The 16,044-nt window shown below is 37.6% G+C and overlaps 1 protein-coding gene across 1 annotated transcript in view; it reads left to right on the forward strand.

Annotated features, from left to right (window-relative positions):
• The window catches only part of ANO10 (anoctamin 10), a 133,377-nt gene that overhangs the window by 10,502 nt on the left and 106,831 nt on the right, over positions 1-16,044 (forward strand). The window contains exons 5-11 of the mRNA XM_054057861.1: positions 953-1,072; positions 1,830-2,399; positions 4,279-4,334; positions 5,840-5,914; positions 7,911-8,093; positions 11,496-11,687; positions 14,127-14,255. Coding sequence (XP_053913836.1) covers positions 953-1,072; positions 1,830-2,399; positions 4,279-4,334; positions 5,840-5,914; positions 7,911-8,093; positions 11,496-11,687; positions 14,127-14,255 — 1,325 coding nt within the window. The remainder of the gene's footprint in view (positions 1-952; positions 1,073-1,829; positions 2,400-4,278; positions 4,335-5,839; positions 5,915-7,910; positions 8,094-11,495; positions 11,688-14,126; positions 14,256-16,044) is intronic.

The raw sequence follows: 16,044 nt of genomic DNA on the forward strand, positions 1-16,044 counted from the left end.
TCTATCTTTAAATATTTGTATGTCCTTTTAATAATGTTTTTAATTCATTAGTGCTGGTTGTCGAAGAAACAGGTCTGTGTATGTTAGTGATTCAAGAAATGAAATAAATGTAGAAGTCTGAGTTTACAGTTTTGCTTTTTTGTATATATAGCTATTTTTCTAGTTATGTCAAGTAGATGCCGATAGGAAATGGTAAAAAGACACTCACAACTTCCAGTGCTTCTCCTCTCTTGTTTTTGAATTTATTTATTTATTTTTTTAATATATATTTCTACGGCTGTAGCTTCTGGAGCAGTTTGTTTATCAACACAGGTAGTATCACTTTCTATAACAAATACAAATTGTGGAATATTTGGTTTATTTGCAGTGAAGGTGTGCTTTAATTTATGGATTAGATTCAGTTGATCATTCAAAGATGTTTCTACTACCTTTCCCATAATTGATACAACAATGGCTCTTCAATGTAGTGTTTTGTTTTTGCTGTGTCAGTTTGATTCATTATGAATTTCTTTGCTTAAATGCCAGAGCCAGACCTTTCCTGGCAAAACTACTCATGGCATTTCAGTTCTGACCTGCAGCACTTTTTGTTATTCAAATTGCAGCTGTTTCTGTTGCAAACCTATGGAATAGTTTATAGATGTAAAAAGGTTGATCTTTCTCTTCTAGTGCACAGCACAGCCTTTGTAGGGATAAGTAGAACTGTTCTCTCGAAACTTTTTAGGGGAAGTTAACCTTCCCCTATCTAGAAGGCTGTTTCTGGAATGGATAATTTTTAACTACCATGCAGACACTTTATTTGTTTTTAGGATTTAAATGCTACATTTAGTAAAAAAAAAAAAGTAACGTTAAAGTTACTGTGGGCTTGCTAAGTACATATTGTAGCCTGCTTGCCTATGTCATCTTCAGTGTCCTCTGAAGGAGTTCTAGCTACCTTTTTTTTTCCTGTTCCTAGTGAGAAGATTATTGACCAGTGGCATTCTAGTTCAGATTTTCCCACTGCATGATAGAGAAGAGTTGAAGAAACTCCGTCACAGCTGGTATGGCCGAGTTAAAGTTGGCTATCAACCTTTAGGTATGTGAACACTTACCTCCACTACAAATAAAGTGCAGGGTTTCTTCTGGAGAGTTTTTCTCCTCAGTTTGTGTGAGAAGACCAGGGTCTTTCCTAACTTCTACTCCAGGATTTAGCCTCAACAAGAGTGAAACTGCTATGTAGAAGGTAAGTACTGTACAAATACTGCTGAAGGGAATGTCTCAGCCTGAGTGTGCTATCTGACATGTGTAGCACTTAAGATTTCAATATACCTTTCCGTCTATTCCTTTAGTTCCTTGAAGGCTGGCAAAGAACAGCTAGTCCTTTTTGGCCCTGAGCAGGCTGAAACAGATTTGTTTCTGAGGTGCATGTAAACCAGCGAGAAGCTTCAGAAGTAAGGTGTCACTCACTGTTAACGTATGTTTTTATGCCACATGTCTTCCATGCCATTGTAGCCATTCATTGACAGATTCATTTTTTAAGATTGCTAGTGTTTTGGGTTTTTTTTCCCCTCTGGATATACGATGTTGGTATGGTAAGCGTTGAGATATTTGACTTTCCTACCACCTGAATGTGTGTGAATATGTTTCTGTATGTATATATATAATGTTAAGAAAAAATAAAATTAAATGACCTTCTGAGTTTTTGAAACATGGCAGAAGGAGGAAAACCCCAACCAATATTCATTCTATTATTTAGAAAAAAACCCAGTTGGGCTAAGGGATTAATGTAAAGTCAAATTTGATATTATACTGACATTAAGTGTAGTCTTAATTGATTCATTTTTTTTCTGCAGATGAGATACGCAGTTACTTTGGTGAAACCATCGCTCTCTACTTTGGCTTCTTAGAGTACTTCACGTTTGCCTTGATTCCAATGGCTGTCATTGGCATTCCTTATTATGTGTTTGCATGGGAAGACTATGACAAATACGTGATGTTTGCCACATTCAATCTGCTCTGGTCCACTGTGATTCTGGAAGTTTGGAAGCGTATTTGCGCCATCATGTCATACCGTTGGGGGACGTTGTTGATGAAACGGCAGTTTGAAGAACCAAGACCAGGCTTTCGTGGTGTCTTGGGTATCAATCCTGTCACTGGGAGAGAAGAACCAGTGTACTCAAGTATTAGGAGACAGATACGGATTTACCTGGTGTCCCTACCATTTGTGTGCCTTTGCCTCTACTTCTCACTGTATGTGATGATGATTTACTTTGACTTGGAACAGTGGGCTCTGGATTATCATGAGGAAAACGAGTCTAACTTCAGCAGCTTGATGCTGTACGTGCCCAGTATCATATATGCTGTCGTAATTGAAATCATGAACCGTATCTATCGGTATGCTGCTGAATTCTTAACTTCATGGGGTAAGAAAGTTGTTTATTCTTCCTTAAAGTTAGAATCTCAGATGTTTAAAATTTGTTTCTTTGTAGAATACGTCACTGTGAATTCTTATGGAGTGGAATACTAAAGAAATTTCCTGAAATAGATTTTTACTGTGGGATAAAAGAAGTGGCCATTTTAACTTCTTATTTTGAGCATTCTGAGACTTCAGTTTCATGTTTGATTTATTTTGGTCTGCAGTTTCATGTTCGATTTAATTTGGTCTGAGTCTAGCATGCCATGAAAAGGGGTGATCCTTCCTTCATCCTCAGCCTCTCTCTGCCTTCGATGCTGAAGTCCTGCTTCCCCGATTGAGCGCTTTGGCTGTATCAGCCATAGTGCTGGCATGTCAGGTGAGGTGAGATTGTGAGGATGGGAGCTCAGAGGTTGATGGCAGGAAGGGCTGTCTTGGCAGCTTGCATCCACAGTCTGGGTTTGCTGAATATATCTTGGTCTACTGGTGTATCTTTGCAGAGGACAGAGGCGCTGAGGTAATGGAACAAAATCTGAAAACATCACCTGAAGACCATCTGAGGGTGTTTGTGTGTGCTATAGCGGCGACAGAGATTTCACATCCCTATCAAAATATCTTTCTCTGGCCATAGAATCATTAAGGTTGGAAAAGATCTCTAAGATCAGCCCAGTACCACCATGCCTACTTAAACCATGTGCACATCTATGTGTTTTTTCAACACCTCCAGGGATGATTACTCAGCTGCTTCCCTGGCAGCCTGTTAAGTGCTTGACTACTCTTTCAGTGATGAAATTTTTCCTAATATCCAATCTAAACCTCCCCTGGCACAATTTGAGGCCATTTCCTTTCATCCTGTAACTTCTTACTTGGGAGAAGAGACTGGCACTTACCTCACTATAGCCTTCTTTTAGGTAGTTGTAGAGGGCAATAAGGTCTCCCATCAGCCTCCTTTAATACAGACTAAACAGCCCCACTTCCCTCAGCTGCTCCTTGTAAGGCTTCTACTCCAGACCCTTCACCACTGTGGCACTCTCAGAAGAGGAGGACTGTTACAATAGCCTGCCTTGTTTTCCCTGTGTGTGACTTATTTAATAAATGGGGTCTTATGTTTTATAATCTAACATATGGATATTGAAATGTTAGTATTTATTTTGAGTTTAAGCACTTCTACAGACTTGTGCAGTCAATTTCAGACAAAGTTAATAGAGAACCTAATGGAAAGTGTTTTGTGTAACTCAACGTGCCATACATTTACTGGACGTAATACAGATTACTAAGGCTGGAGGCCCAGAAAATTAACCTAGAAAAGATTAAATGAAAGGGAGATTGATGCCGAAGACAGACTACAAAGAGGTATTGAAGTGGAGGATGGTTAAGTATACCAAAATTATTTGCTCAGCAAATTCAACTTGACAGCAGCAATAGTAAAAGCAGTCAATTTCTTCATTTGTTTATGACTATTCAAGGATTTTATTTAAATAATGTCTTTTAAATTCATGTGTAGGTTTCAGCTGACTGTTTTGTTTAATTTTTTTACTATACTGCAAGAAAAAGCCTTTATGTGAATTGCCCAGTTGTGTTGATCAGGTAGACTAAAATGTCTTTAGTAGGCAAGCCAAGTTTTTTTTTAGCCTTTTTTTTTTTTTTTTTTTTTTTAAGCTGATTTTTCACAGCAGCGATGGTATTTATGTAACTCACTACAGTGACAGAGGTTAAGTGAGGTACTGGTACAGTATAAATTCCTTTGGCCACAATGTGTTGAAGGAACTATTCCCTGTGAACTGTTAGTTAAGTAATTTGAAGGGGGAGGAAAAATGTCTGTTTACAATGTCTAGTATGTGATAAGTGCTTCTGCTGTTTACTGATTAATAAATTTGTTGGTATTTTAGAAAATCACAGGCTGGAATCTTCGTATCAGAATCATTTAATTCTGAAGGTTTTGGTGGTAAGTATGTAGTGTAAGCAGCTTTTAAAAAGATTTAAAAAGAGAACTTGTCATGTGTTTTATTAGTGCTTTCCTAGCATTACCTCACTGACCTGCAGTTTTATTCAAGGCCAAAAACTAGGCCAAATATCAGAGTAAACAGGATTTCTGTTGTGGTTGCAGTTAACTGCTAGACTGTTTTTGATGTTTCTTTTCATAGCAGAGAGTTGGGGGTTTACTTGTATTGATTTGTTTGTTCATTATGATTCTGTCTGTGTAGTTTTTCCTCTTAATTGATGTGATCCTGTCTTCCACTGGGAACTATTCTTTCCACTTTTTGCAAGATTGTATGTTAAACCTGTATTTTAAAAAGTTTGTGTATTAACTTCCACCTGTACTAACATTCAGACAACCATTCAGAGGGTGCCGGAGATACATGCCTGTGTGATTTATAGTATATACTGATGCATTTACTTTGTGGTTCTGAACAAGTAGCCTTTGTGTGTTTGTTTGGTTGTTCTTGTAGGTGTATATCGCAATGCAACACTGATTCTAAAAAAGTGTGTTGTAAATCTTGAATTCTCATATAAGATGTCCAGTAAAAGCAGTTGTAAATACCGGCTTGTTTTGAGACTTAAGGTTGTTCAGTCCTTCTCCAGAACTCCCTTTTCCCCCCTCAACTCAGCATGCTTTTTATTATTGTTTTTTTAGCCTGCTTATTATCCTTCTGTTACTGGTAACTTCTAGAGCTAAACTCTTGTATGCATCAAATATAGCTTTGTCCCTATCTTTCTCAAAAAATAGCACTCTTTCTTTTTCCCTATAGGAAATTCATAGAGAATAATTTAAAAAAATATAAAATTTAAAATGTAAACCCTGCCAAGTGTCACTTGCAACCTATGAGTGGCTCTCTGCATTCCCCAGTATTATCAATGTTATCAAAGAGCTCCAGCACTGATAGCGATTAGGAAAAGTTTTGTCCTACTTCAGAGCTTGATTATGATTTTTCATTCACAATACTGTGACTATGTCTCATTTTGGAAGCAGAGAGTATTTCTTTTGTCCATAAAACCACTTGAAGTGAATAAACATAAAGCTCAACTAACTTATATCACGAAACAGTTGTATGTGCGAGAGATATGTAATCTAATACATATATTTTGATAAAGTATTTCTTTGGGGAAAAAAAATCATTACTCTAAATCAAGATGAATACATCCATTTTATTGCATTACCTATCGGAAATTGTCAAAAGGTGAAAGCTGTGTAGGAAGTGATGTTTTTAATGTCCACATTTCTTTATATACTGTCTTTAGGAAAGCATTAAACTTGTCAAGTGAGAATCTGAGTAGAACCAATATTGAAAATGATTTTCTGACCTAAGTTTTAAAAATGGTAAATAAAATTTTAATAGAAAGTTTACATCTTCATAGAAGCTATTTAATCAAGGCAACTATTAATTTAGATAATATTCTGCATTTGAACTTTTACTTGAGTACTAATAGTAAGGATTTTTTTAATTGCAGTTCAACTTCCTAAATTGTTTTGCATCTCTCTTCTACATTGCCTTTGTGCTGTTTGATATGAAGCTTTTGAGACAGGTGAGTTCCAAGAACACCTTAAAAATGTTGATGAATCTGGGAAAATAAAAGATTAATTGTAATAGGACTTTAGTTTTTAGTTGTTTTCCTAAAATAAATATGAAATATGAGGTCCAACACAAAAAAATGAGACTGTGCCTGTAAGTCTTTTTATTTAACAAATTAAGAAAATCAACTACAATCACCTTGAAAATAGTTCCGTTCTGAGTTAACACACAGCTGCATATGATGCTGCCAATTTTCAAAGCAATTCCCCAGATCATTTTCTGAAAGGCTGTTGAAGATCTCTGTCATTTTTGCTTTCACACCTTCTACTGACAAAAAATGGATTCCTTTGAGCACCAACCTGATCTTTGGGATCTCTTCATCATAAGCCTCACTCAATGATTGAAAAGTTGCTGTCACAGATTTCTTCAGTTTCATGAGAAGCTTGATCTTAACTCTTGTGTTCACTCTTGCACACTGACATTTTCCTACCAAGTGTAAGAAAATGTGTATACTTGAACACATGTCCATTTGTACTGAGTGAAGCAGTTGAGTTGAGCTTTGTCTCACTGTGACAGGTTTGACCATGTTCTATAACAATCTTTGTCTCTCCCCTCCCAGTCTTCATTCCTGAGCTATAGGGTTAGTCTCATTTTTTTTGTGTGTTTGACCGTATATTCATTATTGAGTTAATATTTTCTTACAAATCCAGCTTCCATATTTCACTTCCTCTAGCACAGCTGCAGAATTATAACAGAGTAATAGATCATAGAATCATAGCACGGTTTAGGGTGGAAGGGACCTTAAAGCCCATCCAGTTCCAACCACCGTGCCATGGGCAGGGACACCTCCCACCAGACCAGGCTGCCCAAGGCCCCATCCAACCTGGCCTTGAACACCTCCAGGGATGGGGCATCCACAACTTCCCTGGGCAACCTGTGCCAGTGCCTCCCCACCCTCATCATGAAGAATTTCTTCCTAATATCTAATCTAAATCTCCCCCCTTCCAATTTAAAGCCCTTCCCCTTCATTCTATCACTCCATGCCCTTGTAAAAAGTCCCTCCCCAGCTTTCCTGTAGCCCCTTCAGGTACTGGAAGCTGCTATAACGTCTCCCTGGAGCCTTCTCTTCTCCAGGCTGAACAACCCCAACTCTCAGCCTGTCCTCATAGCAGAGGTGTTCCAGCCCTTCGATCATCTTTGTGGCCTTCCCTCCATGTAAATGAAGAACCGTTTTCAAATAAATTGATTTTTCTCTCACAGATGAGGCTGAAAAATTTTCATTTCTCCCTTCTTCTCTTTATGCTAGAAAATAGTTATCTCTGTAGTATTTTTAATGAGAGACTTTTGAGGATAGGACAATTATTTAGTTTTTGACTACAATGAGGAGCTGAGAATAAATATAAGCAAACAGAATTTATAGTTGGTATTTGAAATCAGCTTTCCGTTGTTAACGTCTTTTGAACTCAAATGCATGAAAATCAGGTATAAGGAAAATATTTTTGCTCTAAACATATTGAACAAAAGAAAAAGAATTTCAACTTAAAAACTCTGTTCCTCTAAAGAGATCTCTAGCAAGACACATTGCATATCTATGCCAGACATGACATTCATGACATTTCCTATACTTCAAGGTGAAAAGCAAAAAGAAAAAACGTAGAAAAATTTCATTGTTTACCAATGTTAATGGTTAATGGTGTTGTTATAGATTTAAGTGTGTATCTTTACCCTTCATTGGACTTTCTGTGCTTTCTCCAAGATACATCCTGATCCACAAAATATATAGACTCCTAACTCACATTTTATCCTTTTCAACACTTAACAAAGAATGGGAACAAGAGCAGCTGTATTTTTCATATGTTATTGCTAGTTTTGTTAAGCTGACCTTTTCTTGTCGTGTAATAACTTACAGTGTTACTAGAACACTCAAATAGGAAATGATTATTAGTTTAACAGACACTTACTAATTTTCTTTTATGTGTGTTTTTCTATTTTTTTTTTCTTGACTGAAGAGCTTGGCCACTTTGCTGATAACTTCACAGATCCTTAATCAGTTTGCAGAATCCTTGCTTCCTTACTGGCTCCAAAAGAGACATAACAAGAGGATGAAGAAACGCATGTGTTCCCTGAAAACAGATACGGACATGTCGTTATTAGAACAAGTCAACTTGGAGAAAGAAATGGGCACTTACTTTGTACGTTTCACTGCTGTAAAAGAGTTAAACGTTTTCTGAGCTGTAGTTGACAGAGACATCAGCCAGTGCAACCTAAAATATTCCTGGCTGTCTGGCCTATCACCTTATTTCCAGCTTCATCTATTTTTCTGGTAGTATTGTTTATACAGCTATGTGGTGCACTGGATCAGGAAACTGAGAGTGCAGGATCCCAGTTATACAAGCAGGACGAGGTAGAAACAGCAGCTGAATCTGGGACTACCTAACCCTGCGTCACTGGAACAAGTATTTGTCAAGTATGCCCTTAATCTCCAAGGGTAGCCTGAGGGTAACCAGGATGAGTAGCCTGTCACAGGGAAGGGGGAGGCTGTCTCTGATTTAGGGGTTTTCTTGCAGTGATACTAGTTTGACATGTCTATTAAACTATAGCCTGAGAGAGTGTTCTTTTGTCTGGGTGGGGCCAGAAATGGAGAGGGAAGAAGATACCAACTCTTCAAAGCAGTAGTGCTGCTGGAAGCTCTTGCTTCTTGATACTACAGCTTCGTCATTCACTGTCTTCCCATTTCTGTTTCTGTTCACCTCCTACCCAGTACAATTTTGAATTGTCTTTAACAGACTCCATGCCCTTCATTACTTGCAGTTCTAAAGGAATTGACAAAGCAGGCACTAGTGAGTATGTTAAGGCCTTACAGACTGGCTCACAGCTGGCTTGATTGGATGCTGCTAGGATAGTCACAAGAGGCTTGATACTGTATGCTTTATGCTTTTACAGAATGAGAATTCTATGTAGATAATGTGCTGTTTATGTAAAAGGTAGAGAATAACATCCTGAAATTTGATATCAATGCCAAATCAGATTCCTCTTTTCCTGCATAAAGTGCCATGAAATGGGAAGAGGAAAAAGAAATACGACCTTTGTGATTGAAATTCTGTACAAACATTAGTAGATTCCTCTGGAAGGTTGGTATTTGCACGTTTTATATGAAAAGAGAGAGATTTAGAGGCCATGGCCATCTTACAATGGAGAACACAGTGGAAATCCCCAAGTTAGTGTCTGTCTCAGCTGGTAAATCAGCACAATCCAGCACTGCGCCTGCGAATAGACCAGCCCGGCTCCAAAAGCTGTGTGTCAGCATTAGGCGTTGATATGCATTACGAAATAAGCTCTGCCTCTTAAATCTGAGCTGGGTGGTTCTCAGCTGATGCATACAAAGCCAGTGTGGTGTCTTTGAGTCACGTTGCCCAGTGCTTCTTGTGCAGAGCTGGATCAAATGTATCTGCACCTGTTGTACCATTCTACCCTGAATAATTTTCCTCATAGGCCTAATGGGTCAGTTGTAGCGTTGACTTTGCCTTGGAGGCATCCACTGTGAGCCTCAGTTTCAGTTCAAGGTGCCGTGTACCCAAGGCCTTAGTTTTATTTTCAATCTAAAAACTTTAATTGTGCTGTGCTTGTGAATACACAATATTAGAACCATGATTTGTTTGCAGGCAGTAAGCTGTCAGCAGGCAGGAGTATTTCTAAAATTAAATCTGTCACAAGGGGGAAGCATTTGACTGTGTTTAGAAACTGAGGAGTTTAGCAGGAGTCTTGACAGAACTTGGTGTTTCAGGCTCTTCTCTTTTCCTTACTGCACTTACTCTTTAACTTAATTCTCTTTTTTAATTTGTCCTCCTTCTCTCTCAGTTTTCAAGTCTTCAGCCCTTAGCCCAGTTTAAGATGGAAGAACATTCTGCAGTAATTTTTAATTTTTTTTAAATTTCTGCTTCTCTATTTAATTTTTGCCCTGAATTTCTCTGTCGATTCTGTTTACTCGATACCGTAGTTCATGTGCTGCTTTTGTGGCTGACAGTGGCACCCTCTGAAATTTCTTTAATGTCCCATCAGACTCCTCTCTTCCTGCACAAAGTGTCATTTACTAGGAGAAAAAGAAATACTCCTTTTCTTTTCACACTCTGCTGTTCTAAAAGTAGGTACTGGATGAGAAAATGGGAAGAAATGTGTGAGGAAGTAGTGGGAATACTGTGCAATTACCAGAAGGAGGAGCAAAAAGGGAAGCATTGCTTCCTACCTGCAACAGTTATCTGAGAACGTGATAGCAGGGACAACTATGTGACTGCAACTCCAGTGAGTGATTCTGCACAAAGGTCCCAACTGACTAAAATTCAAAGTTTGTACAAAACATTTCTGTGGAAAATTCTCTCTGGTTTTAGAAGCTAGGTAGCTCATCAGGGTGTGGCCTGCAGATCAGTTTGTCAGACCCAACTATATACACTACTTAAAATTGAGCTGAAGTGAAAAATATGTGGGGGTAATGACCCCCACATGTTGATTTCTGAGCTTGCAGGCTTCTGCTGCCTCAGTTAGCAAAACAACGCCAGGTGCTGGAGAGGCAGTCAGTTTAACAGCTATAACCACCAAAAAGGTTAGAGAACCATGTGTCTGATGTGTGGAGCCCAAACCAATTTTATATGGTTCTTATATCTCAATTACTATCAAGTGTTTAATTTTAATATCTCATTTTTGAGAGATATGAAAAAGTATGCGTCTTTATGAATACAATATAGCTACATCCCAGTTTAACTTCTTCATGGTATTTTACCATCCTTTGTTCAGCAAAAACCTTTTCTTTAAAAATGGTTTGGTTTTGTTTTTCACTTCTGTACATAGCTGCCACAATCACAGAAAACTATTATTAATATACAAAACTAGTACGCAACTATGCATAATAATCTATACGTGAATACTTAATTGGTAATTAAGTACCCACTTTCTTGGTTTAAAGGTCAGGTGGTAGATGTGTTGCATGTTTGCCAAAACAGAGCTTTTTGTTTGCATAAATTGTTTCTTTCAGATGTCAGTGCTGCATTCTGTCATTTCATCTTTCAAGGGGGCCACTAATTTTTACTTACCTGGTTTGAAATAAACAAGCAGAAATACCAGGAAAAAGTTGCCTATCTGCCAGCCTGCCTTTCTGCTTAGGTCTTTCATGGACGGTCTGAAATACTAAGACTTTTCTTGTCACTATGCTCTTAAGAAAATGTTCTGACAGTTTAAATGTGTGGTGCTGTTTTCCTTTGTCCCCCTGTTCCTTCTCTAGGAAGCTGAGATAGTCAGGAACTTGATTGGAATGAATGTGTTTATAGAATTACTTCATGTAATAAGGGTAAGAAGTATGACTGTTGCTGAAATTGCGTCAGGCAAAAAGAAAAAACCTTGGTGTCCCCTAATTAAGAAGTTTTGAGTAATTGAATAATTCCAAATTAATTAGGTGCATTTTGTTGTTGTTTTCTACCTCCAGTCATTCTCAAACAACTGATTTGTGATGAGGAAACATATTTGCATCTGTATTGTTAATTCTGTGTTTCTTCATGTATTTTTTTGTGGTTTAACGTTGTTCTTATTTTTGCTCTGTTTTTCAGGGTACTTTTGATGATTATCTGGAATTGTTCTTACAGTTTGGCTATGTGAGTCTTTTCTCCTGTGTTTATCCACTGGCAGCTGTCTTTGCAGTGTTAAACAACATCACAGAGATATATTCTGATGCCTTGAAGATGTGTAGAGTTTACAAGCGGCCCTTTGCAGAACCCACAGCAAATATTGGTGTTTGGCAGGTAATTTTTGTGTGTTTTTTTCCTATTCATTTGTTTTAAAAGAGATTTCAACAAAGATATTTAAGGCGTGTGTTTGACCTATCAGTCGCTTTTAAGGTTTAGTGGGTACTTAGTTCTCTTCACTGCCTTAGGATATTGCTGATCCAACTGTAGTGTTTGGGGTTTGATCAAGTCAGTTACTTGCCTTTGAAAAGAAAACAAATGATTCTTTTAGTCCTTGTATGTGTATGTTTTGTGGTCCTGTTGCAACTGCAACAAAGCAAAGCTGCCAGGTACTGTCCAGTACTCTTTACAGCCAAACATATTTTACAAATTGTAAGATCTGACGCAATCTCAGAAGCATGAAGCTCTGCAAGGGTTTCAACAAAAAAGGATGGATGATTGGTAGGTACTTGGAATCCTATGCCATGTTTGGCTCTGTGCTCTTGTGATTACTGGTACTCAGGCTGATTAATTTTAAAATAACCTAGATCTGTGAGCAGGAGCTGGACCTTTCTGCACAACCTGGATGTTGTATTTTATCTAAACAATTCCATCCTGGTCATACTGGCTTAGAGATTTTCTGTCCTCAGTTGTTTGCTCATGTGAATGTGGTAGCACCGGCTAGTTTGGAGTCTGCTGAGTATGCTCCATCAGTGAACTGATTCTGACTAAAAATAACCGGTAAGACTCCTCCAAAACCAAAGATTTTCCTGAAGGGGAAGAAGGTAGTTAAGTCACACCCAGATACTTCAGTATTCTGTAATAGCAGTGGCCAGATAAAGAGCGTGATATAGTTGGAGGAAATTTCTGGGAGATGATCCATACTCTAGTTTTATTTAACAAATTTTCTAATGATATGGAATGCAGATAAAGGGCACAATGAACTAGTGGATTGTTTAATTTGGAGGGGTTGTAAATGTTGGTACCAAATGAAACAAATGGAAGATGAGAAATGAGATCAGGAAACCTCGAGGGGAACATGTTGTAAGATCGTGCAAACCAAATATTCTGAGCAATGTTTGTAAGACACATACATAGGTATTAATGAAGTGGACTTAGAGGAGAAGTCTTTTACTATTAAGTCATTAAAATTGTAAATTATAATTTTAGTTATTAAAATGTATAAATTATAGTCTGATTGCATTTTAACATCTGATGCATTTTCAGTCCAAATCTGTGCTGCCAACATCTTGATAACATTGCTGGGTTGACCCAGTGGTGTGATTACTAGTTAAATGAGGTGGTGGTCCTAAGTTCCAAGCATAGCTGCAGGTGTATTAATAGCATTTGGTTTTGCTAGAATAGTTTGTTTCAGTCTAGGGAGTAGGCTGAAAAGCCATAGCACTAATGGTACAGTCATATGGGGTTTTTTTATAGTGTAGGTTTTTAACTAAATAGTAGAAATACATTTGCTTTGTGAAATAAAAATAATGACTTAAAATTTAGTTACCTGATTCATGTAGAAAGGTGGCATTGGCTGAGAGATTACTGTTAAAGGAATATTGGAATTATTTTGTCAGGTTAGCTGAGTCACCAGCTTGTTGTCAAGGAGAAGGTTACTTCTGCTAAATCATTGAGAAAATTGCTATGATGCAATGTCAGTCTTTCTCATTTCAGAGAGGACCTTGGAATACGAACCATTATTTTCAAAAGTAGATGTCACACTGTAGTGATATTTTCGGGCATTTTGTGGGAGCTCTGTAGGCAAGAGGTTCTTACACTTGTGCAATTGCATACATTTAAATTTAAATCTTTTAACAAATATCAGCTTGTATAACTGGTTGTGATTTAAGGAAGGCATTCTGAACCATCCTTATATTTTCCTATTACTTAACATTCAGACAAAACAGTGTTGGGACTATTAGTTTCTCTAGGAGTTTTGCATTTTTTCCTTTGTCTTGAAAGAAATTTATGTTTAGGAGTAGAACTGTAGATGAGCACATAATCTTTTATGTGTTCAAATTAGGATTCATGAAGATACCAGGGATAAGGCTGCTTTCCTGTCTTCCTTCTTCCTTTAGGATTATTTGAAGATTTTCAGGAGGTATTCTGGCATTACCTACATCTAGGATGTCAGTGGTCTGTAAATAACTTCTCAAGGTCTTTTCAGTACTACAGAATTGTGGAAGGATAGTATTTAACTTCTTCACAGCAAACACGCATACATGCACATAGAGAAAAAAAAATCAGAGAAAAATTCAGGGTTGCCAAGTGGTTTTTGTGGTGTTACAAACCTTGTTGTGGTCTTGTGGTTGCTGGTTCTTAAAGTTGATAGAGTCTGGACTGCTTGCCAAGCAAGTTCTATGCCCTAGGATTCAAAGGACAAAGGAAAAGAAAATGTTGAAATAATGAGTCTTCTGAGGACTTAATGGAGAGAGAGATATTGTCCAGAGCATTTTGGAGACTGGTAATAGAGAGAATGGTCATAAACATAAATATGTTTGTGTTTTGTTTCAGTTGGCTTTTGAAACTATGAGTGTAATATCAGTAGTCACTAATTGCATGCTGATTGGAATGTCTCCACAAGTGAATGCCCTTTTTCCAGACTCAAAAACGGACCTTGTTCTGACTGTGGCATTGGTAGAAGTAAGTCTGCCTTCAAAAAGTCCATGTGTTTTTATAGCAGTTAACATAAACAATAGAAGAAATAATACTGGGAAGTAGATTTTTATTATTTTGCTCCATATATTAAAAGGAAATGAAGATTTTCCTATCAAAGAAATCTTTTGAAGTGTTGCTTTTTAATTTCTTTTTTTTCCCCTCTGTGATTTCATGTACTATGAATGTTGTTGCCATACTTTGCCGTACATTTGCAAGATATTGTGTATTTATCACTTCATGTATTTCAAGAATTTAATGGTGCTGTTTCAAGAAGCAAAATAACCATATGTTTGTGAACTGTTTGTTTTTCTACTTGGTTTGTGACCACAGAGTATCTTACAAAGACCTCCTACATGATCTTTATGGATATTTCCTCTAAGTTTTATCTGAAACAAGTATATATGATGACCACAAATACTGGTGGTTGTAACACCTTTTGGTTTTCATCTTATTGTGGTTCTGTGTGGTGAACACTTAAGTGTCATTTCTCTTCATTCAAGGAGGGATGACTATGAGTATCTTATCCAATAAATGAGACTGTAGGACTTCTCCTTGACGTGTGTTTCTATCGGAGCTTTCTTGTATTGCATTGCAATACAACATTATGCTGTTTTAGCTTTTAGGAATTGGATTACTTTTCTCGTGGCAAAAAGTCTAGATTGTGTAGATGTTAAACTGCATCACCTTACAGAAGTGCAGCAAGAGCACATACTTCGTTGTTTGCACAGGTGTTGTGAGTTGTGCAATGAATTATGAGCTTACTTTGGGTTTTCTTTTCCAAGCTTTAGGGTTGCAGAGTGTCAGCTGGTTTACTGAAGTTCAAGGCTGCAGAAAGCCTGATGTATGTGTGAACATTTGCATTAACCTCAGTGAGGTATTTTAATATAAAGCTAGTTTGGCAATTTAAATGCAATGCTATGGTTCATTACTGGACAACATATCCAGAGAGATCATATCATGAAAACTGTATGGCTAAATGTCAGCAATGGGGATTTATGGCAGCTTAAAGAGGCTGGTTTTGCCTTTGCTTCCTGGATATTTATTCCCATCTTATCTGTTACACTGGCAATTTCTTTTATCTGGTGCATGATGAATCAGATTAGGGAATCGATCTGGGAGAATGTCTGACCTAGTTCACCGGTGAAAGGGAGAAGGGCAGAAGCAACTATATGTGGAAGACTCACAGCAGTGCTGTAGGTTTGTGCTGGATTAAATTTGTGGGATTTCCCCACCACTGTGTCTTTCTCCTGGGAGTATTGCTTCATCTACAGGAAGATCCTTAAACTACGAGAGGAGCACAAATCTCATCTATTGGCAGTATTCCTATGTACCTTTACTGTATTTATTAGTAGTTAAACTGTGCATTTCAGTTGTAAAGAACAATTCAGAAACAAAATACATCACTCTTAAAGCTCAGGGACAAACCTGGCCCATCTAAAGTACATCAGTGTGAAGAGAGGAAAAAATTCTGTTGAATGTGTCAGGGTGTTGGTAGAAATGCATTTTAGATTACCTAGTGAGATTCAGAAACATGTGATAGAAGTGAGTTATTTTCCTTTCTGGTGTTTGCCTAAAGTGGAGATGAGAATTTTATGGTGTGTTTATGCGATGTTGCCCACATCAGGCAGTGTGAAAATGTTAAGGAACACAAGAAATTTCTTTTACTAGGTCATGTATGCCTTTACCTGTTCAGTTCATGTTGTAACCAAAAGCCAAAGCACAAGGCACAAAGCACGAAGCACTTACCAAAGCCAAGCACAGGTATTAGCAATGT

This window comes from Cuculus canorus, chromosome 2 (assembly GCF_017976375.1).
Source record: "Cuculus canorus isolate bCucCan1 chromosome 2, bCucCan1.pri, whole genome shotgun sequence".
NCBI lineage: Eukaryota > Metazoa > Chordata > Aves > Cuculiformes > Cuculidae > Cuculus > Cuculus canorus.